Below are 22019 nucleotides of genomic sequence, written 5' to 3'. Positions count from 1 at the left end.
TTATGATCATTTTGGTCTCTGGAAAAATGCAAAAACACGCAAGGCAATACTGACCCTACAATTTATCTTTTAAGACTGGCTAAATAAAGGCAAACCTACATTTACAGCATTTTTAGTTTTACAGAAGGCTTTTGACAATGTTGAAAAGAATATGCTCTCTGAAACACTTAAGATAATAGAGATAAAATGCAGTGAGGGAAAAGTTATTTGGATTGTATTCTGTCTCCAATCTACAAGCTGTGAAGGAAAGCAGGGACAAATTTGGGACGAGGAGGTTTGCCAATCAGACTGTAATTCTGTCAGAGACAGCTAAGGTCTTGGAATACCAGGTGAATGAAATAGATAGTGTTTTGAAAAAGATGACATATGATAAACATCAACAAAAGTAAAACATTGGAAATGAGATACATTCCAATTATATCTGGCAATGATAACCGTATTAAATTAGAAAATGAGATGCTAGAAGTAGATGAGTTGGATAGCAAAATAACTGATGATGGCCAAAGTAGTGGTGATAGAAAATGCAGATTGCCTATAGCATGAAAAGCATTTAAAAAAATATATATTTAATATAAATTTAAGTGATGCAAATTGTTTCTTCCTGTCTGGAGTGTCACCCTATATGAAAGTGAGACACGGATGGTAAGGCATACAGTTAAGACAATATGATGCTATAGAAGAATGTTGAAGATTAGATGGGTAGATTCAGTAACTTATGAAGAGGTACTGATCAATTTATAGGAAATATCCTGAGGCATAACAAATGCATCAGTTTCGTAATGGAGGGAAGAGAGAGAATATCTGTGTGTGTGTGTGTGTGTGTGTGTGTGTGTGTGTGTGTGTGTGTGTGTGGTGGTTTTTTTTTTTTTTTTTTTTTTTTGGCGCACAACTTCAATGGTCATTAGCGCCCTGACTACTCTAAGAATGCACCGCGAGGCACAAGTTGACCACAACAACTAAAAGGGAAAACACGATAAAAGACAGACTGACAGGCATAGGATTAAAAAACAGCATCATCAAATGTCCTTAGCGAGGTGTGTCAAATTGATAAAACGAAGAACACGAGCAGCTGCTCGTGGGTCATCCGCTAAAATAGCATCGAAAGTATTTGGCAGGTTAAGATCGAGGCCCAGTGTGTTAAGATCTGGACAGGACATTAAAATGTGTCTAACCGTCAGCAAGTGCCCACATGGGCAGAACGGCGCCGGCGCAGCCGTCAGCAGATGGCGATGGCTGAACCGGCAGTGTCCAATTCTTAACCGGGCTAAAACGACCTCCTCCCGCCGAGAAGGGCGTGAGGAGGACGTCCAAGCCACGGGAAGAGGTTTTAAGGCCCGAAGCTTGTTGTCGGTAAGTGCAGCCCAATCGGCATGCCACAGAGATAAGATGCGCCGACAAATCACCCTGCTAAAATCGGACGAAGGGACGCAACAAGAAGCTGTTCGAGGCTGGAGGACCGCAGCCTTGGCCGCGGCATCTGCAGCTTCGTTCCCAGGCATACCGACATGGCCCGGAACCCACATAAAGCTAACTGGAGAACCGACGTCCACCAGCTGCTGAAGAGAGCGTTGGATCCGGTGTACGAAAGGGTGAACCGGGTACGGATCACTGAGGCTCTGGATGGCGCTCAGGGAATCTGAGCAGATGACATAAGCAGAATGTCGGTGGCGGCAGATGTAAAGAACAGCCTGGTAGAGGGCAAAGAGCTCAGCTGTGAAGACCGAACAATGGCCATGGAGCCGGTATTTGAAACTTTGTGCCTCGACAATAAAGGAACACCCGACCCCGTCATTGGTCTTAGAGCCATCTGTATAAATGAAAGTCATGTCGATGAACTTCGAACGAAGTTCCAAAAAACGGGAGTGGTAGACCGAACCGGGGGTGACCTCTTTTGGGAGCGAGCTGAGGTCAAGGTGAACGCGGACCTGAGCCTGGAGCCAAGGTGGCGTGCGGCTCTCGCCCACTCGAAAGGTTGCAGGGAGGGAAAAAGTAAGGTGTTGAAGGAGGCGACGAAAGCGAACGCCAGGGGGTAGCAGGGCAGAGACATACAACCCGTATTGACGGTCAAGAGAGTCGTCAAAAAAGGAACGATAAGACGGATGGTCGGGCATTGACAGTAGCCGACAGGCATACCGACAAAGCAGTATATCGCGCCGGTAGGTGAGTGGCAATTCGCCAGCGTCAGCATGAAGACTCTCTACGGGACTGGTATAAAATGCTCCGATCGCAAGTCGTAAACCCCGATGTTGTATGGAGTTGAGGCGGCGTAAGATGGATGGCCGTGCAGAGGAGTATACGAAGCTCCCATAATCCAGCTTGGAGCGGACGATCGACCGATATAGACGAAGTAGGACGGTTCGATCCGCTCCCCACGACAGACCACTGAGAACACGGAGGACATTTAAAGAACGGGTACAACGGGCGGCCAAATATGACACATGTGGAGACCAGCTAAGTTTCCTGTCAAATGTAAGGCCTAAAAATTTGGTTGTCTCCACGATTGGGAGAGCAACGGGACCGAGTCTTAAGGACGGTGGGAGAAACTCTTTGTATCGCCAGAAGTTAATACAGACCGTCTTCTCGGCAGAAAAACGGAAGCCATTGGCGACACTCCAGGAGTAAAGACGGTCAAGAGAACGCTGAAGACAGCGCTCCAGGACACGTGTAAACTGCGCGCTGCAATAGATGGTAAAATCGTCCACGAAAAGGGAGCCTGATACATCAGCTGGGAGGCAATCCATTATTGGATTGATCGCGATGGCGAAGAGAGCGACGCTCAAAACTGAGCCCTGTGGCACCCCATTCTCCTGGCGAAAGGTGTCGGACAGGACAGAACCCACACGTACCCTGAACTGTCGATCCATTAAAAAGGAACGAATAAAAAGAGGGAGGCGACCGCGAAGGCCCCATGTATGCATGGTGCGGAGGATGCCCGCCTTCCAACAGGTGTCGTAAGCTTTCTCCAAATCAAAGAACACAGCCGCGGTCGGGCGCTTCCGCAAGAAGTTATTCATAATGAAGGTCGACAAGGTAACCAGATGGTCAACAGCAGAGCGGCGCCTACGAAATCCACATTGTACATTGGTAAGTAGGCGTCGAGACTCGAGCAGCCAAACCAATCGAGAGTTAACCATTCGCTCCATCACTTTACAGACACAGCTGGTAAGCGAGATAGGTCGATAACTGGAAGGCAAGTGCTTGTCCTTCCCCGGCTTAGGAATCGGGACAACAATAGACTCGCGCCAGCATGCGGGAACATGTCCCTCAATCCAGATGCGATTGTATGTACGAAGAAGAAAACCTTTACCCGCAGGAGAAAGGTTCTTCAGCATCTGAATATGAATAGAATCTGGCCCTGGAGCAGAGGACCGTGATCGGCCAAGTGCTTTTTCGAGTTCCCGCATGGTGAATGGGGCATTATAACTTTCACAATTCGAGGAGCGGAAGTTAGGTGGCCTAGCCTCCTCTGCCTGTTTGCGGGGGAGGAAGGCAGGGTGGTAATGAGCGGAGCTCGAAACCTCTGCGAAAAAGCGGCCGAAGGCATTGGAGACAGCCTCAGGGGCCACAAGGACGTCATTCGCGACCTTCAAGCCAGAAACTGGTGAGTGGACCTTAGTGCCAGATAGCCGGCGCAGGCTACCCCAGACAACAGAAGAAGGAGTAAAACTGTTGAAGGTGCTTGTGAAAGCAGCCCAGCTGGCTTTCTTGCTTTCTTTGATAATACGATGACACTGAGCACGTAATCGTTTATAATTGATACAATTCGCCACTGTAGGGTGGCGTTTAAAAGTGCGTAAAGCACGTCGACGAGCACGTAAAGCGTCTCTACATGCTGCGGTCCACCAGGGGACCGGTACGCGACGTGGAGAAGAAGGAGGGTGAGGGATGGAATATTCAGCAGCAGCGAGAATGACTTCCGTGAGGTGTGCGACCTGACGATCGCAGCTTGTAAAGGTTTGATCCTGAAAGGTCGCCCTGGAAGAGAAGAGCCCCCAGTCTGCCTTGGAGATGGTCCAATTAGAGAAGCACGGAGAGGGGGTATGCTGCAGGAGATGGATAACACACGGGAAGTGGTCGCTCGAATATGTATCAGAAAGTGCATACCACTCAAACCGGCGTGCAAGTTGGGGAGTACATATAGAGAGGTCTAAATGGGAATAGGTGTGAGATGTGTCCGAAAGAAAAGTAGGGGCGCCAGTATTGAGGCAGACAAGATCGAGCTGGTTGAAAAGGTCTGCTAACAAGGAGCCCCTCGGGCAGGATGCTGGAGAGCCCCAAAGGGGATGGTGGGCATTGAAGTCTCCAGTTAACAAAAATGGTGCAGGTAGCTGAGCAATAAGTTGCATCACGTCTGCCCTGGTAACGGCAGATGACGATGGAGTGTAAACGGTACAAAAGGAAAACGTAAAAGTGGGGAGAGTAATGCGGATGGCAACTGCCTGCAGGCCGGTGTGCAACGTGATGGGATCGTAGTAAATATCATCCCGGACCAGCAACATAACCCCTCCATGAGCTGGGATACCTACCACAGGGGGTAGGTCAAAACGCACAGAGGTGTAGTGTGCCAAGGCAATTTCATCGCATGGGCGTAGCTTCGTTTCCTGGAGGGCTACGACGAGCGGACGGTGCAAGCGGAGCAGCAACTTCAAGTCCTCTCGGTTGGAGCGAATGCTGCGAATATTCCAGTGAATAAGTGCCATCCTAAGAAAAGAAAGATGAGAGAAGTGGTCACCTCGAAGGCCGCTTAGGGCCTGGCTTCGAGCGAGCACTGCCGCCGCTATCAGTAGGCGGACAGTCATCGTCCATTGGGTCTATAGGGTCATCGGCCATCTCGGGAGGATGGCCGGGAGGGGGAGCTTCCTCCGCCAGTGAACGGCCAGATGTACGGCGACCAGCGGTGCGGCCAGGCGAAACGGATGACGGCCTGGGGCGGCAGCCGCTGGGTGGCGCAAGAGAAGAAATGCGCCGTGGCGGGGAAGGAGAACTGTGCTTCCTATGCGCCTTTTTGGAAGGACGTGTAGTGGAAGTACCGGTCGAAGGCTGGGAGGTCGAGGTACGGAGGAAGTCTGCACGGGATGGTTCCTTCTTGAAGGCCCGTGCATCTGACTTCGGTGTCTTCGTCTTAGCAGAAGCTGAAGAAGGTGCTCGTGGCTGTGGGGTGATGGGAGGAAGAGGAGACGTCGACCGCGCGATCTTAGCACTGGCCGAACGGACGACCGTGGTGCTGAAGGTCTGATCGCATGTCTGGGTTGCTACCTCCCGGGTAGTCCGAGGAGAGGCGAGGACAGTACTGTATTTCCCCGCTGGGAGCAGCGTGGGCTTCCTACTAGCCAATAGCTTGCGAGCAGCCGAGGTGGACACTTTCTCTTTGACCCGAATTTCCTGGATACAGCGTTCTTCCTTATAGACAGGACAGTCGCGGGAGGATGCGGCATGGTCACCCTGACAGTTCACACAACGAGGAGACGGAGGTGGACAGTCACCCTCATGGGCATCCCTGCCACAGGTGACACATTTAGCCGCATTGGAACAAGACTGTCGAGTGTGATTGAAACGCTGACACTGGTAGCAGCGCGTAGGTGTCGGGATATACGGGCGAACAGAAATAACCTCGTAGCCCGCCTTGATGCGCGATGGCAGCTTAACACTATCGAAGGTCAAGAAAATTGTCCGGGTCGGTACAAGGTCATTGTTGACCTTTTTCATGACCCTATGGACAGCCGTCACGCCCTGCTCAGCGAGGAATGATTGAAGCTCCTCGTCAGTCAATCCGTCGAGGGAGCCAGTATAGACCACACCACGAGACGAATTCAAAGTTCGGTGGGCCTCCACCCGGACAGGGAACGTGTACAGGAGGGTGGCCCGAAGCAGTTTTTGTGCCTGAAAGGCATTCTCAGTTTCTAGTAATAAGGTGCCGTTACGCAACCTGGTACAGGATTTGACAGATCCGGCTATGGCATCTACGCCCTTCTGAATAACGAAAGGGTTGACAGAGGAAAAATCCTTTCCGTCCTCAGTTCGAGAAACTACGAGGAACTGTGGGGCAGGCGGTAGTACTTTTGTCACTGTTGGCTGGTCACGTTTCTGTTTTTGGGTCGAAGTCGAAAGAGATGGAGTAGAATCCATTGCGGAGGAATCCCCCATGATTGCCAGCGTCTCCGATGGCGCGCTCCTTCCTTGTGGGGACCCTCTCAGAGGGCACTCCCGCCTTAGGTGAATGTTTACACCTCAGGTCACACCTCCCGAGAAACAGACGGAGGGACCAATCGGCATGGTCAGAAGGTATCAGCTCAGGCAATCACCCCTCCCCGGGCCTGGCCTTTACCAGGGGGTACGCGCGTGCCTTACATGTCTACCCAGGGCGGGGACTTACGCGTTACCCCGTCACCGGCTACGCGTGCGAACGCGTGGGTCGGCCTTCAGGCACGCACAGGGAGGAAGGAAGAAGAGGAAAAAGAAGAGAGAGAGGGAGAAAGAGGACAGACTGTCTCAAACGCCGAGGCGGAGACCAGAGAAGGCAAGGAGAAGAAGGCAATGAGAAAGCAAGGGGAAGAAGGCAATGAGAAGGCAAGGAGAAGAAGGCAATGAGAAGGCAAGGAGAAAAAGGCAATGAGAAGGCAAGGAGAAAAAGGCAAGGAGAAGGCAAGGGAAAGAGTAAGGAAGACAGTGAGGTGGAGAAGAGCAAAGAAAGGAACCAACAAAAGGAAGGAAGAAACGAGAAGTGAAAAAACCAAAAGGACCACGATGATAGGTCGTGGAACCGTCCGTCTCCGGACGCAGGCGCGAACTACCCCCGTGAGGGGGATGGACTCCTTTTAGTCGCCTCTTACGACAGGCAGGAATACCGCGGGCCTATTCTAATCCCCGGACCCGCAGGGGGGGGGGGGGGGGGGGGGGGGGTGTAAAAATTTTAGGAGACCAACGGATGAAATACAGTAGGTTCAAATGGATGAGGGTTGCAGTAATTATTTGATAACAAAGAGCATCGCACATGACAGTACATATAGAAAATAATAAACAAAAATGAAAATAATAGGGTGAGTCCTGAAGTATAACAGGATTATAAATGAAATCAGTATACATAATTTATCACAAATGGTCAGCAGCACTCTCACATTGTTCCAGTATGTTGCTGTTGCCTATGGCAAATTACTGTTACTGAATGATTACAAGAACATTTAGAAGAAATTATTTCCACTTCAGGTGTTGGTTGCACCTACCCTTAAATATGGGTAAATTCAAGGTAAAGCATAAACGAGGGAAAGCACTTGATAGCACCCTATTATAACTTTAAAGACTAACATTTGGAGCCTGCCACATTCTTCAAATGCCTAAAAGTAATAACAGAAGTGATCAGCTGAAACATGAAATCAATAATAGGGAAAGAAAATAGATCAGATTTATTGAGGGGATTCAATAAAAGGACAGTTCATCTGTTAAGGTAATCTCACGCTGCATTAGTTCTTAGTATTTAAGAAGTTCTCCAGGATTTGAAGAAAGGAAAATATGGGTTTTATGTCCCATGACTGAAATATCATTAAAGATGGAGCACAAGCTCAGATTGGGGAAGGGTGCAGAAGGAAATCAGCTGTCTTTTTGTATCACTGTTTGGCACCCTTCCCACGACCATGTCACGATTGTCAATACAAAACTGTATTTTATAGCTCATAAAGGCTAGAAACAATTTAAATGAAGCATTCAAATGTTATATATTAGAACCTCGGTAGGATAGAAAATGTAAGCAAAAATAAGACTAACAATAAGGTTAATATTGCATCTTAACATGCCATGTTATGTTATGAAATTTTATCATGTAATGCCACACAATCACAAACCTGCTTATTAGCTAGGACAAGTAGAGGCACATGTGCTAGCCTTTCATCTCCTAAAAGGCTCTTAAGCTCACGAAATGCTAATGGCAAGTTATGGTCATCTGCTGCATCTACCACGAACACCAGGAGGTCTGTGTCCTGCAAGAAGTTACTCCAGTAGGGACGCACGCTTGGTCCACCACCAACTGTAAGAGAAGAAAAATGTGCATCGTAAAGTACCAGCAAGTGGTAACACTCAAACAACAAGGACGCCACGTTACATGTAAGTGAAAATAGATATCTTAGATTAAATTAACAGTTTTCATCCCACTTAGATTTACTTTATTCCTTTTACTATCAGCTGACAGTTTCGCATGGCAGGCTTTAAACAGACCTAATCACAGGGATTTCTACCAATTTTGATAACGCTGACTCACTGCAAACGTTGGTAACATTTGCGACATTCCAAAAACATTCAAGTACCTGAAATAGAAGGAGCTTCTGGTCATGAAAATCCCCAACGTGAATTAAATAAATGCTAAGCTGTTGTGGAATGATGAGCTTATTCCAAACATTCAACCATCTGTCTCCTTTCCAGTGGACTACATTCTTGGAATGTTTAATCTGTCATACCAGATGTTACCTACTTAATTGCCGTAATATTCATACTGAAGTTCCCGAACTTGCTGCTCTCCACGAAATTTAAAATTTTCTGACTAGGTCATGACTGTAATTACCAATTACTGTTACACACTGATTTAAGTAACCCCCATTTTGCGTTTGCTGTGACTGCCCTTTACACAAAGGAGCAGTAGTCGTACCATTAGCATCCATTTCTTACAGAACAACCAACTTCCTTGAAAAGTAGATAATGGAATATAGTTTTAGATTCGACTACCTTCAATGTATCTTAACAATGAGTTTAATGTCTGCAGTCTACTAAACGATTCAGTTACTTGACACAAGAACTCCGATATTAGGTCCTGATAAATTAGCTCATGTCTACATGTCGTAAGCCTTTAAAAGTCAATGCAGGATACAGTTGCCAATGAAAGTGACCAATTTTCATCCTAAGTGCTGGGCAAGTTCATTCGTTTGTTCCGGAGGGGAGGCTGAAACTTGTCTGCAACTTTTGGTTGGTCGGTGATGACAGAATCGAGGCGCACACCCTCAATCTTTCTTAAATGATTTTACAAGAACTATAAGATAAAAAAATTCATATTTGATTTACTTGTAGCTTTATATGTCAGGGTCATTATGATGTGCAGATCATTTTGTTGATGATCATAGTTACTGTGATATTTATGTGGGCGTAAGACACTGAGCAAAATTCAAAAAAATTTGCAATGTAAAACAGGGGTTGTTATGATTTTGCAGCTGTAAAGCCAGAGTGAAATATCCACAACATTCCTCAGATTTCATAAACTGTTTGAGATATCAAAATAAGATTTTGGCAAACTGCAAAGAGGAGACTATTTTGTCATACAGCTATTATGCAAATCTTCATTATCTACAATATTATTCCACTATCTACAGACTTTTTCAATAAAAGAATGTAATTTTTACGGTTCATCGATAGAGGATGAAAAGTGTAGACACTAAAAGTTTATTTTGTACTGAGGATGTGCTTTTTCATACGATACTGGCCTTACTTTTCCTCAGTTCCTATCTTAATAAACTTAATAAACCACTGTTTCAGAATTCTCTCGCCATTACATCTGCACAACATGTTCGTGAGGTGAGACCATGCAAACTCCGCTATGTTTTGTCAAAAGAAGCAAATTTTATCATAGCAACAAGAGAAATATGTAGGTTTTACTCAAAATTTGCCACTCGTGGCACTTCTCTGAAAGTTACAAATGGTTAACAACCCAGGCAAAAATAAATTGCTGCATTTTTGGTGGAATTCTTTTTAGACACTAACCAAAGCCAGGGTGACATATTTTTGAATGGTCGCAATGCAACCAAGTTTGGGTGTGGAGGGGGCCTGCTTAGTATTTACTAAAAATTATGAGTGTAGGCTTCACTTTAGAATGGCAATTCTCCTCCAGTGCTCAGCATTTCTCCTACAGCGCCTGCCCACAGCCCTCATCACTACCGCTCTCCCTGTGCATGCCCTTCTGTCTGTGCATCTACCAGCCATTGTTTACTATGTGAACTTGGCCATGGTTTACTATGTGGACTCTACAATCACTTCAATAACTTTGGAAGTTGTGTAATTTGGCTTACATCTCCAAAACCCATGGAATGTGATATCTACTCCATCCATCATGCACGGATTCTGTCTGCTGTAAATGACAAACTATGAATCTCCATTTTGATAAGAACCCTGACTAACGTCATGCATAAGTAAATGCTACCATATTCCTCTTCCCCCATTCTGTAATGATCTCCAACTCATCTCCAGTACCAACAGCAATATCCGCCAGTAGTTTCACCAATTTATTTTTTTATTTTTAGGGTGTATAAACAACTAGGGGCGTACGCACCCATATCAAAACTGTAGAACACGAAGACAAAGAGAGAGGTTAAAAACAACTACACGTCAATCCATATTGACGGAAGGGAAGGCAGCTAAAAACATGGATGTGAAGAAAGGTCTATAAAATATGCCAGAGAGAAACCGAGGTCCAGAACTAACAATTAAATGGCCCTTACCATATTGCTAGGGTAAAACGCGGTCGACAGCCCCCCGCGCATCGTTTGCTAAAATGGCCAATAACTCAGACAGCAAAAATAAACGGGGTGTAAAAAAAAGAAAAGGACATTGCATCAGGAAATTGCAGACAGTCTAAAATTGGGCGCAATGTGCAAAAAGTGGTGGGGGAGCACTACTTAACAAATGGCGATGATTAAAGAGATAGTGTCCAATAGGCAACCTCGATAAAATGATCTCCTCGCGGTGAGAGGGCCAAGAGGAGGTCGTCCAAGCCACTGGGAGAGGCTTCATAACCCAAAGCTTGTTCCCATGAAGGAAGGACCAGTGGTGATACCAAAGTGACAACCACCTGCTGACAGACGGCAACATTGAGGTCAATGGAGGGAATATAGAACAAGCAGGCTGAGATACAAGGACTGCAGCCTTGGCAGCAACGTCAGACCGATGTGATCAGCAATCCACAAACAGCACAGTGGCTCCATCAAGAGTTAGCAAGTGACAGCTTTCCTGGACCTATTGCACTAAGGGATCGATGGTGTGCAGCACATAGAGGCTTTGAAGGGCACTGAGAGAGTCTGAGCAGATGACACAATTGAAAAGCCTGTGTCGCCAGATGTACTCCATGGCCTGATACAGGACGAAGAGCTCTGCTGTAAATAAAGTTGCAGATAGCATGAAGTTGAGCTGCCGGAGCAAGAGCCAAAAGTGAACTCCAGGAGGTAACAGAGAGAAGGGACGCACTCCATACTGGCGATCAAAGGAGTCATCGAAGAAGGAGGCATAGGATGGCTGGCCATGCATGGCGTACAAATGGCAAGCATATCTGCTGAGGAGAAAGTCAAAGAGATACGACAGTGGTGGTTCAGCAGCTTCTACATACAGACATTCAACCAGGATAGTGTAAAAGGCACCAATGGGCAAACGGATGCCACGATGATGGGCAGTATTGAAACAGCGTTAAGAGGAACGGACATGCAGACACATAAATGAAACACCCACACTCTAGTTTTGAACTACAAGGGACCGGTACAAATGGAGGATGGTGGCTCGATCTGCACACCTGGAAGTACCACTGAGGGCACGTAGAACAAGACCACATACAGCAGGCTGCCAGGTAAGACGTGGGAGGACCAAGAGTGTTTCCTATCGAGCACGAGCCCCAAGAATTTTGTAGTTCCAACGAAATGGCGACAGCAAGGGGATGCTGCTCAGGACAGAACCCTGAGGTTTCCTGATTAAAGGTGTCCAACAAGGCAGAACCCACACGTACCTTGAAAACTCAGTCTTTTAAATAAATTTCCTGAAAGAAACAGGGCAGACGGCCATGGAAGCCCAACATGTAGAGAGTATGGAGAATACCAGCCTCGAGCAGGTGTCCTATGCTTTCTCCAAATTGAAAAACATGGCTGTAGTCTGGGATTTCTGCAGAAAACCATTCATGACATGGGTGGACAAAGTGACATGATGGTAAAGTGCAGAACGCAGTGCTCAAAATCCACACTGTGCAGTGGTTAGTGAATTACAAGTCTCAAGCCACCATACCACCCAGACACGAATCACACATTCCATTGCCATGCAAACACAGCTGGTGAGAGAAATGGGGCAGCACATACGAGGAAGATGTTTGACCTTACCAGGCTTAGGTATGGGTATGAGAGTGACACCACCATCTCGGTTGTACCTATTAAGCAGAAAGTGCTTGCCCATGAGAGAAAGGTGCTGCAACATCTGAAAGTGAACAGCATCTGGCCCTTGGGTGGAGGATCAGGATAAAGTGAAAGCATGATCTAGCTCCCTCATAGTAAAGGCGGCATTGTAGCACTCTTGATCACCCGAGCCTCCTCCGCTCATTTCCGATGGAAGAACGCAGGGTGATAGTGGAAGGAGCTTGAGATCTCCGCAAAATGGTGGCCCAAGGCATTGGAGATAGCAACAGGGTCCACGATGACATCGTCTGCTACAGTCAGGCCGGAAATTGGGGAATGGGAAATGGGGAATTGGGGAGAGCCGTCAGAGGTTGGCCCACACGACGGAAGAGTGGATGGAACTGTTAAAAGAACTAGTTTTTTTGCCATCCCGAAGAATGTGATGACATGTGCATGCATCTGTTTATAATGATTGCAGTTTGCCATTGGAGGATGACCGTTAAAAACAAGGAGCGCACATCTCCGTGCACGAATTGCATCATGGCACACCTCAGTTCACCAAGGGACTGCGACACGGTATGGTAAAGAGGAAGTGCGAGAAATGGAACATTCTGCGGAGGTAAGAATAACATTTGTATGATATTCCACCTGGTCATCACAACTAGCCTTAATAAGCTGCCATTTGATTTGGCACAGAGGAGGGGTAGGAGTCGGCAAATGGATAGCACACGGGAAATGGTGACTCGAGCATGTGTCAGAGGGAACGGACCAGGGAAAAGGTCAAGTAAAGAAGGAAAAGGTGAACTGCAACAGCTTGAAGACGGGTAGCCAAGGAGGTGGGTTGACTGTGAATGCCATCCCGTATGTGCAGCATGACTCCCCCATGAGATGGAATGCCGTCCTCGGGGGGGGGGGGGGGGGGGGGGGGGGGATGCTCAAAATGGACCATGAAGGAATGCAAGCGCTCAAAGTGGTCAAAAGGATGCAATTTTGTTTCTTGAAGGCAGAGAACAAGTGGATGCTGTGATTCTAAGAGCAGTAGTAAATCCTCCTCGTTGGATCAAAAACGGTGAACGCTCCATTGGAGGAGAGTCATGATGAGGAAAAAATGAAGGTAAGTCACCGCAGCAGTTGCTGAGCTGTTCTGGAAGCCGATACCAAAAAATGTCAGCGCCAATGATGAAGGCACATGCGACACCACGGTCAGTCCAAGAGCCATCAGTGAATACAAAAGTACTATCGCAAACTGAAGGCAAAAGAGTGAGGCTGGTGTAGTGTCCTTAAGAAGCGAATGAATGCCAAAGTGAACAAGGCTGCCGCATGAAGCCAAGGTGGTGAATGTTTCACGCCCACCGGGAAAGACTTCCTGCTGCAGGGCAAAGATGGAGGGGGATCCCACTGCATGAGGTCTACAGAAGCCTCGGCACTCTTCTGCTGTCGGCCTGTGGAGTCCAGAGCAGATAAACGGTTGGTGGTGCACACCGGGGACACAAAGGTCAGCCAGGAGAGGGTATCACGTGGCGACACCATCGAAGAGGATCTCCGAGTCAGCGAAGGAGAAGACCTTTTGCCTTTGTTTCACTTCTTTGAGCCTTTCCAGTTAGCAGAGGAAGACTCAGGTGTTGGTTGGCTGGATGGACGTACAAATTTCTCGTGAGAGTATTCCTTCTGTCCCTACCGGCCTGCTGGTTGTTTTTTTTTTTTTTTTTTTTTTTTTTTTTTTTTTTTGTGGTTTTCGGGCGCACAACTTCAATGGTCATTAGCGCCCTGACTACTCTAAGAATGCACCGCGAGGCACAAGTTGACAACAACAACTAAAAGGGAAAACACAATAAAAGACAGACTGACAGGCATAGGATTAAAAAACATCATCAAATGTCCTTAGCGAGGTGTGTCAAATTGATAAAACAAAGAACACGAGCAGCTGCTCGTGGGTCATCCGCTAAAATGGCATCGAAAGTATTAGGCAGGTTAAGATCGAGGCGCAGTGTGTTAAGATCAGGACAGGACATTAAAATGTGTCTAACCGTCAGCAAGTGCCCACATGGGCAGAACGGCGCCGGCGCAGCCGTCAGCAGATGGCGATGGCTGAACCGGCAGTGTCCAATTCTTAACCTTGCTAAAACGACCTCCTCCCGCCGAGAAGGGCGTGAGGAGGACGTCCAAGCCACGGGAAGAGGTTTTAAGGCCCGAAGCTTGTTGTCGGTAAGTGCAGCCCAATCGGCATGCCACAGCGACACAACGCGCCGACAAATGACCCTGCTAAAATCGGACGAAGGGACACAACAAGAAGCTGTCCGAGGCTGGAGGACCGCAGCCTTGGCCGCGGCATCTGCAGCTTCGTTCCCAGGGATACCGACATGGCCAGGAACCCACATAAAGCTAACCGGCGTACCGACGTCCACCAGTTGCTGAAGAGAGCGTTGGATCCGGTGGACGAAAGGGTGAACCGGGTACGGATCACTGAGGCTCTGGATGGCGCTCAGGGAATCTGAGCAGATGACATAAGCAGAATGTCGGTGGCGGCAGATGTAAAGAACAGCCTGGTAGAGGGCAAAGAGCTCAGCTGTGAAGACCGAACAATGGCCATGGAGCCGGTATTGGAAACTTTGTGCCCCGACAATAAAGGAACACCCGACCCCGTCATTGGTCTTAGAGCCATCTGTATAAATGAAAGTCATGTTGTTGAACTTCGAACGAAGTTCCAAAAAACGGGAGTGGTAGACCGAACCGGGGGTGACCTCTTTTGGGAGCGAGCTGAGGTCGAGGTGAACGCGGACCTGAGCCTGGAGCCAAGGTGGCGTGCGGCTCTCGCCCACTCGAAAGGTTGCAGGGAGTGAAAAATGAAGGTGTTGAAGGAGGCGACGAAAGCGAACTCCAGGGGGTAGCAAGGCAGAGACATACAACCCGTATTGAAGGTCAAGAGAGTCGTCAAAAAAGGAACGATAAGACGGATGGTCGGGCATTGACAGTAGCCGACAGGCATACCGACAAAGCAGTATATCGCGCCGGTAGGTGAGTGGCAATTCGCCAGCGTCAGCATGAAGACTCTCTACGGGACTGGTATAAAATGCTCCGATCGCAAGTCGTAAACCCCGATGGTGTATGGAGTTGAGGCGGCGTAAGATGGATGGCCGTGCAGAGGAGTATACGAAGCTCCCATAATCCAGCTTGGAGCGGACGATCGACCGATATAGACGAAGTAGGACGGTTCGATCCGCTCCCCACGACATACCACTGAGAACACGGAGGACAGTTAAAGAACGGGTACAACAGGCGGCCAAATATGACACATGTGGAGACCAGCTAAGTTTCCTGTCAAGTGTAAGGCCTAAAAATTTGATTGTCTCCACGAGTGGGAGAGCAACGGGACCGAGTCGTAAGGACGGTGGGAGAAACTCTTTGTAGCGCCAGAAGTTAATACAGACCGTCTTCTCGGCAGAAAAACGGAAGCCATTGGCGACACTCCAGGAGTAAAGACGGTCAAGAGAACGCTGAAGACAGCGCTCCAGGACACGTGCACACTGCGCGCTGCAATAGATGGTAAAATCGTCCACGAAAAGGGAGCCTGATACATCAGCTGGGAGGCAATCCATTATTGGATTGATCGCGATGGCGAAGAGAGCGACGCTCAAAACTGAGCCCTGTGGCACCCCATTCTCCTGGCGAAAGGTGTCGGACAGGACAGAACCCACACGTACCCGAAATTGTCGATCCATTAAAAAGGAATGAATAAAAAGAGGGAGGCGACCGCGAAAGCCCCATGTATGCATGGTGCGGAGAATGCCCGCCCTCCAACAGGTGTCGTAAGCCTTCTCCAAATCAAAGAACACAGCCGCGGTCGGGCGCTTCCGCAAGAAGTTATTCATAATGAAGGTCGACAAGGTAACCAGATGGTCAACAGCAGAGCGGCGCCTTCGAAATCCACATTGTACATTGGTAAGTAGGCGTCGAGACTCGAGCAGCCAAACCAATCGAGAGTTAACCATTCGCTCCATCACTTTACAGACACAGCTGGTAAGCGAGATAGGTCGATAACTGGAAGGCAAGTGCTTGTCCTTCCCCGGCTTAGGAATCGGGACAACAATAGACTCGCGCCAGCATGCGGGAACATGTCCCTCAATCCAGATGCGATTGTATGTACGAAGAAGAAAACCTTTACCCGCAGGAGAAAGGTTCTTCAGCATCTGAATATGAATAGAATCAGGCCCTGGAGCGGAGGACCGTGATCGGCCAAGTGCGGTTTCGAGTTCCCGCATGGTGAATGGGGCATTATAACTTTCACAATTCGAGGAGCGGAAGTCAGGTGGCCTAGCCTCCTCTGCCTGTTTGCGGGGGAGGAAGGCAGGGTGGTAATGAGCGGAGCTCGAAACCTCGGCGAAAAAGCGGCCGAAGGCATTGGAGACAGCCTCAGGGGCCACAAGGACTTCATTCGCGACCTTCAAGCCAGAAACTGGGGAGTGGACCTTAGTGCCAGATAGCCGGCGCAGGCTACCCCAGACAACAGAAGAAGGGGTAGAACTGTTGAAGGTGCTTGTGAAAGCAGCCCAGCTGGCTTTCTTGCTTTCTTTAATAATACGACGACACTGAGCACGTAATCGTTTATAATTAATACAATTCGCCACTGTAGGGTGGCGCTTAAAGGTGCGTAAAGCACGTCGACGAGCACGTAAAGCATCTCTACATGCTGCGGTCCACCAGGGGACCGGTACGCGACGTGGAGAAGAAGTAGGGTGAGGGATGGAATATTCAGCAGCAGCGAGAATGACTTCCGTGAGGTGTGCGACCTGACGATCGCAGCTTGTGAAGGTTTGATCCTGAAAGGTAGCCCTGGAAGAGAAGAGCTCCCAGTCTGCCTTGGAGATGGTCCAACGAGAGGAGCACGGAGAGGGAGTATGCTGCAGGAGATGGATAACACACGGGAAATGGTCGCTCGAATATGTATCAGAAAGTGCATACCACTCAAACCGGCGTGCAAGTTGGGGAGTACATATAGAGAGGTCTAAATGGGAATAGGTGTGAGATGTGTCCGAAAGAAAAGTAGGGGCGCCAGTATTGAGGCAGACAAGATCGAGCTGGTTGAAAAGGTCTGCTAACAAGGAGCCCCTCGGGCAGGATGCTGGAGAGCCCCAAAGGGGATGGTGGGCATTGAAGTCTCCAGTTAACAAAAATGGTGCAGGTAGCTGAGCAATAAGTTGCATCACGTCTGCCCTGGTAACGGCAGATGACGATGGAGTGTAAACGGTACAAAAGGAAAACGTAAAAGTGGGGAGAGTAATGCGGATGGCAACTGCCTGCAGGCCGGTGTGCAACGTGATGGGATCGTAGTAAATATCATCCCGGACCAGCAACATAACCCCTCCATGAGCTGGGATACCTACCACAGGGGGTAGGTCAAAACGCACAGAGGTGTAGTGTGCCAAGGCAATTTGATCGCATGGGCGTAGCTTCGTTTCCTGGAGGGCTACGACAAGCGGACGGTGCAAGCGGAGCAGCAACTTCAAGTCCTCTCGGTTGGAGCGAATGCTGCGAATATTCCAGTGAATAAGTGCCATCGTAAGAAAAGAAAGATGAGAGAAGTGGTCACCTCGAAGGCCGCTTAGGGCCGGGCTTCGAGCGAGCACTGCCGCCGCTATCAGTAGGCGGACAGTCATCGTCCATTGGGTCTATAGGGTCATCGGCCATCTCGGGAGGATGGCCGGGAGGGGGAGCTTCCTCCGCCAGTGAACGGCCAGATGTACGGCGACCAGCGGTGCGGCCAGGCGAAACGGATGACGGCCTGGGGCGGCAGCCGCTGGGTGGCGCAAGAGAAGAAATGCGCCGTGGCGGGGAAGGAGAACTGTGCTTCCTATGCGCCTTTTTGGAAGGACGTGTAGTGGAAGTACCGGTCGAAGGCTGTGAGGTCGAGGTACGGAGGAAGTCTGCACGGGATGGTTCCTTCTTGAAGGCCCGTGCATCTGACTTCGGTGTCTTCGTTTTAGCAGAAGCTGAAGAAGGTGCTCGTGTCTGTGGGGTGATGGGAGGAAGAGGAGACGTCGACCGCGCGATCTTAGCACTGGCCGAACGGACGACCGTGGTGCTGAAGGTCAGATCGCATGTCTGGGTTGCTACCTCCCGGGTAGTCCGAGGAGAGGCGAGGACAGTACTGTATTTCCCCGCTGGGAGCAGCGTGGGCTTCCTACTAGCCAATAACTTGCGAGCAGCCGAGGTGGACACTTTCTCTTTGACCCGAATTTCCTGGATACAGCGTTCTTCCTTATAGACAGGACAGTCGCGGGAGGATGCTGCATGGTCACCCTGACAGTTCACACAACGAGGAGACGGAGGTGGACAGTCACCCTCATGGGCATCCCTGCCACAGGTGACACATTTAGCCGCATTGGAACAAGACTGTCGAGTGTGATTGAAACGCTGACACTGGTAGCAGCGCGTAGGTGTCGGGATATAGGGGCGAACAGAAATAACCTCGTAGCCCGCCTTGATGCGCGATGGCAGCTTAACACTATCGAAGGTCAAGAAAATTGTCCGGGTCGGTACAAGGTCATTGTTGACCTTTTTCATGACCCTATGGACAGCCGTCACGCCCTGCTCAGCGAGGAATGATTGAAGCTCCTCGTCAGTCAATCCGTCGAGGGAGTCAGTATAGACCACACCACGAGACGAATTCAAAGTTCGGTGGGCCTCCACCCGGACAGGGAACGTGTACAGGAGGGTGGCCCGAAGCAGTTTTTGTGCCTGAAAGGCATTCTCAGTTTCCAGTAATAAGGTGCCGTTACGCAACCTGGTACAGGATTTGACAGATCCGGCTATGGCATCTACGCCCTTCTGAATAACGAAAGGATTGACAGAGGAAAAATCCTTTCCGTCCTCAGTTCGAGAAACTACGAGGAACTGTGGGGCAGGCGGTAGTACTTTTGTCACTGTTGGCTGGTCACGTTTCCGTTTTTGGGTCGAAGTCGAAAGAGATGGAGTAGAATCCATTGCGGAGGAATCCCCCATGATTGCCAGCGTCTCCGATGGCGCGCTCCTTCCTTGTGGGGACCCTCTCAGAGGGCACTCCCGCCTTAGGTGAATGTTTACACCTCAGGTCACACCTCCCGAGAAACAGACGGAGGGACCAATCGGCATGGTCAGAAGGTATCAGCTCAGGCAATCACCCCTCCCCGGGCCTGGCCTTTACCAGGGGGTACGCGCGTGCCTTACATGTCTACCCAGGGCGGGGACTTACGCGTTACCCCGTCACCGGCTACGCGTGCGAACGCGTGGGTCGGCCTTCAGACACGCACAGGGAGGAAGGAAGAAGAGGAAAAAGAAGAGAGAGAGGGAGAAAGAGGACAGACTGTCTCAAACGCCGAGGCGGAGACCAGAGAAGGCAAGGAGAAGAAGGCAATGAGAAAGCAAGGGGAAGAAGGCAATAAGAAGGCAAGGAGAAGAAGGCAATGAGAAGGCAAGGAGAAGGCAAGGGAAAGAGTAAGGAAGACAGTGAGGTGGAGAAGAGCAAAGAAAGGAACCAACAAAAGGAAGGAAGAAACGAGAAGTGAAAAAACCAAAAGGACCACGATGATAGGTCGTGGAACCGTCCGTCTCCGGACGCAGGCGCGAACTACCCCCGTGAGGGGGATGGACTCCTTTTAGTCGCCTCTTACGACAGGCAGGAATACCGCGGGCCTATTCTAATCCCCGGACCCGCAGGGGGCCTGCTGGTTGTGTAGATGGTAACTTCGCCCCATGAAGCGAGAGTATGGTGGCATGTTGTACAGCTGGTGGAGGATACGAGGACACTACCATGATGGTGGGCGATTCCACAACTGCGGTTCTAAATTTGAGGTCGCATGTCTGCGGTGCTAAATTTGAGGTCTCATATATGAGTGGCCATGTCCTTCGTGGAGTGGGATGTAGCAAGGACAATACTGTAGGTGAAAGATGGTAGAACGCAGGGTTTTTGACTAGCCAACAACTTGCGAATGACTGGGTAAGACACTTTTTCCTTCAGCCAGATCTACTGGACAGTTCACTCATAAAAATACAAGGGACAATAGTAGGTGGAGGCAGCGGGGTCACCACTGCAGTTGATGCAGCGGGGAGAAGGAGGCGGACAATCAGCCTTGTGGGCATTCCTACCATAGGTTACACATTTAGTTGGTTGTCGACAGGACTCTCGAGTGTGGTTGAAACAATGACACTGATAGCAGTGCATCGGGTTCAGAATATACGCCATTCAGGAGAGCACAGGGACGAAGAAGAAAAAGAGGAAACGCAAATGCCGAAGTGGAGGAAGGATAGTACAAGGTGAATGAAGAAACAGAAAAGGAACAGTGGAGCGTATTCTGATACTGACGCCAAATACGCAGAATACGTTTCCAAAAACAGTCCAGACATGTTCCCCAAGGGTGGGAAAAAGAACAGCAAGAGGATAGGCATGTGGCACGGAATGGAAAAGATGCTACAAAGGCCGGGGTCCTGTGGTAGCCAAGCACAAACCCCCCAAAGAGCAGTGAGCCCACCTGGGGAACCTATTTGTCTTTGCAAAGGAGTGTCTGGTAATATATTTTAACACTGTCAGTCACCACTCCTGCAGAAAAAGGGAGGGTTGCGCAAGTGGCCACTTACTTGCAGGAATTCAGGAGCAGTTTATTAATGATTTTGAGTTGTTAAATTTCATTTCACACTGAGTTGTTGTCTGTTCCTGCAACTGTATCCATGACTTTTGCACTGGAATGGCCAATGTTGCAAGTCAAGAGTGGTTCATACTGCCTAAAGCCTGCTTCTGGGGCATGTCTTACAACTGTAATGTAAGGAATGTGGGAATATGGTCATTTGAGTTCTGGGGGATGTGAGCACCAAGTTGGATTCATAGGACTCTCTCTCTATCTCTCTCTCTCTCTCTCTCTCTCTCTCTCTCTCTCTCTCTCTCTCTCTCTCTGACCTGACAACAACCAATCTTCCTTCCTAACACTCTGCACTTCGGCACACCCTAACGTAGCAGTTGGCTGCTCCAAACAGCTATGGCATGCTCACCTTCCACAGGCATACCCCTTACACCCCGCATATTCAATTATATCATGGTTTTTACCTATTCAGTTCTTATGTTACCTCTCCCTTGTCCTTTCTTTTACCTTTGCAAGATCATCTGGAAGAAAGCAGATACATGAAAGAAGACAAAGATGCAAGACTAAGCAAGAATAAAGATAAGACTTCTTTGTCCAGGTGGCACTATTAATCTGAGTTTGGCAGGTTTCTGAGGTACATAACTGAATTGACTCTTGTTGTTGGTGCTGTCTGAGTTTGTGGTGCTAAATCATATTCATTGGCAACACATCGCTACAAGAGCAGCTGCAGCATTCCACAGGAGCATCCCTCTTATCTCAATCAATGCTTGCAGTTAATACTAATTTACTACAGTAGAAATACTTAGTGACTCAGATCAACTGACAGAAATTGTTGTTCAGTGACTATTGCAATATATATGAACAGACACTATCTCTGAGACATGGACTAGGAGAGGCAATACACAATTATCAGCAGAACTATTAACCTACCCTAATAATAATAATAATTTACTTATTGTGTGTCAATAGTAGATAATCATTATTATTGCGTACTTGTGTAGAAAACATATAAATTAGGTTTTTTAAACTGAAACATTCAAATAAGAAACATGAGTTATGGGTTTATTTATCGACTGTCAGTTTTTATTTGTAATTCAATGTTGCTATCTGAATTTACATATTGTCATTGGGAGCTGTGGATGTTAGAAAATGGGAGTGCCAAGTGAAGAAATCAGAACACTTCCAAGAGTTCAATACAGTGGGTGACAGCAGTGTGGTGGCAGCCAGAAACATTTGTGCCGTGTATAGAGATAATGCCATTGGACAGAGCATGGCAAGAAAACGGTTTTCTCAT

The 22019-nt window shown here is 48.6% G+C and overlaps 1 protein-coding gene across 1 annotated transcript in view; it reads right to left on the bottom strand.

The window, feature by feature from the left end:
* The window catches only part of LOC124787949 (ADP-ribosylation factor-like protein 3), a 59949-nt gene that overhangs the window by 15664 nt on the left and 22266 nt on the right, over window positions 1-22019 (bottom strand). Inside the window, exon 3 of the mRNA XM_047254953.1 lies at window positions 7836-8017. Within this exon, the coding sequence (XP_047110909.1) occupies window positions 7836-8017 (182 nt within the window). The remainder of the gene's footprint in view (window positions 1-7835; window positions 8018-22019) is intronic.

The sequence above is a fragment of the Schistocerca piceifrons genome, chromosome 1, assembly GCF_021461385.2.
Source record: "Schistocerca piceifrons isolate TAMUIC-IGC-003096 chromosome 1, iqSchPice1.1, whole genome shotgun sequence".
Lineage (NCBI taxonomy): Eukaryota > Metazoa > Arthropoda > Insecta > Orthoptera > Acrididae > Schistocerca > Schistocerca piceifrons.
This window is presented reverse-complemented; position numbering and strand designations above follow the sequence as displayed.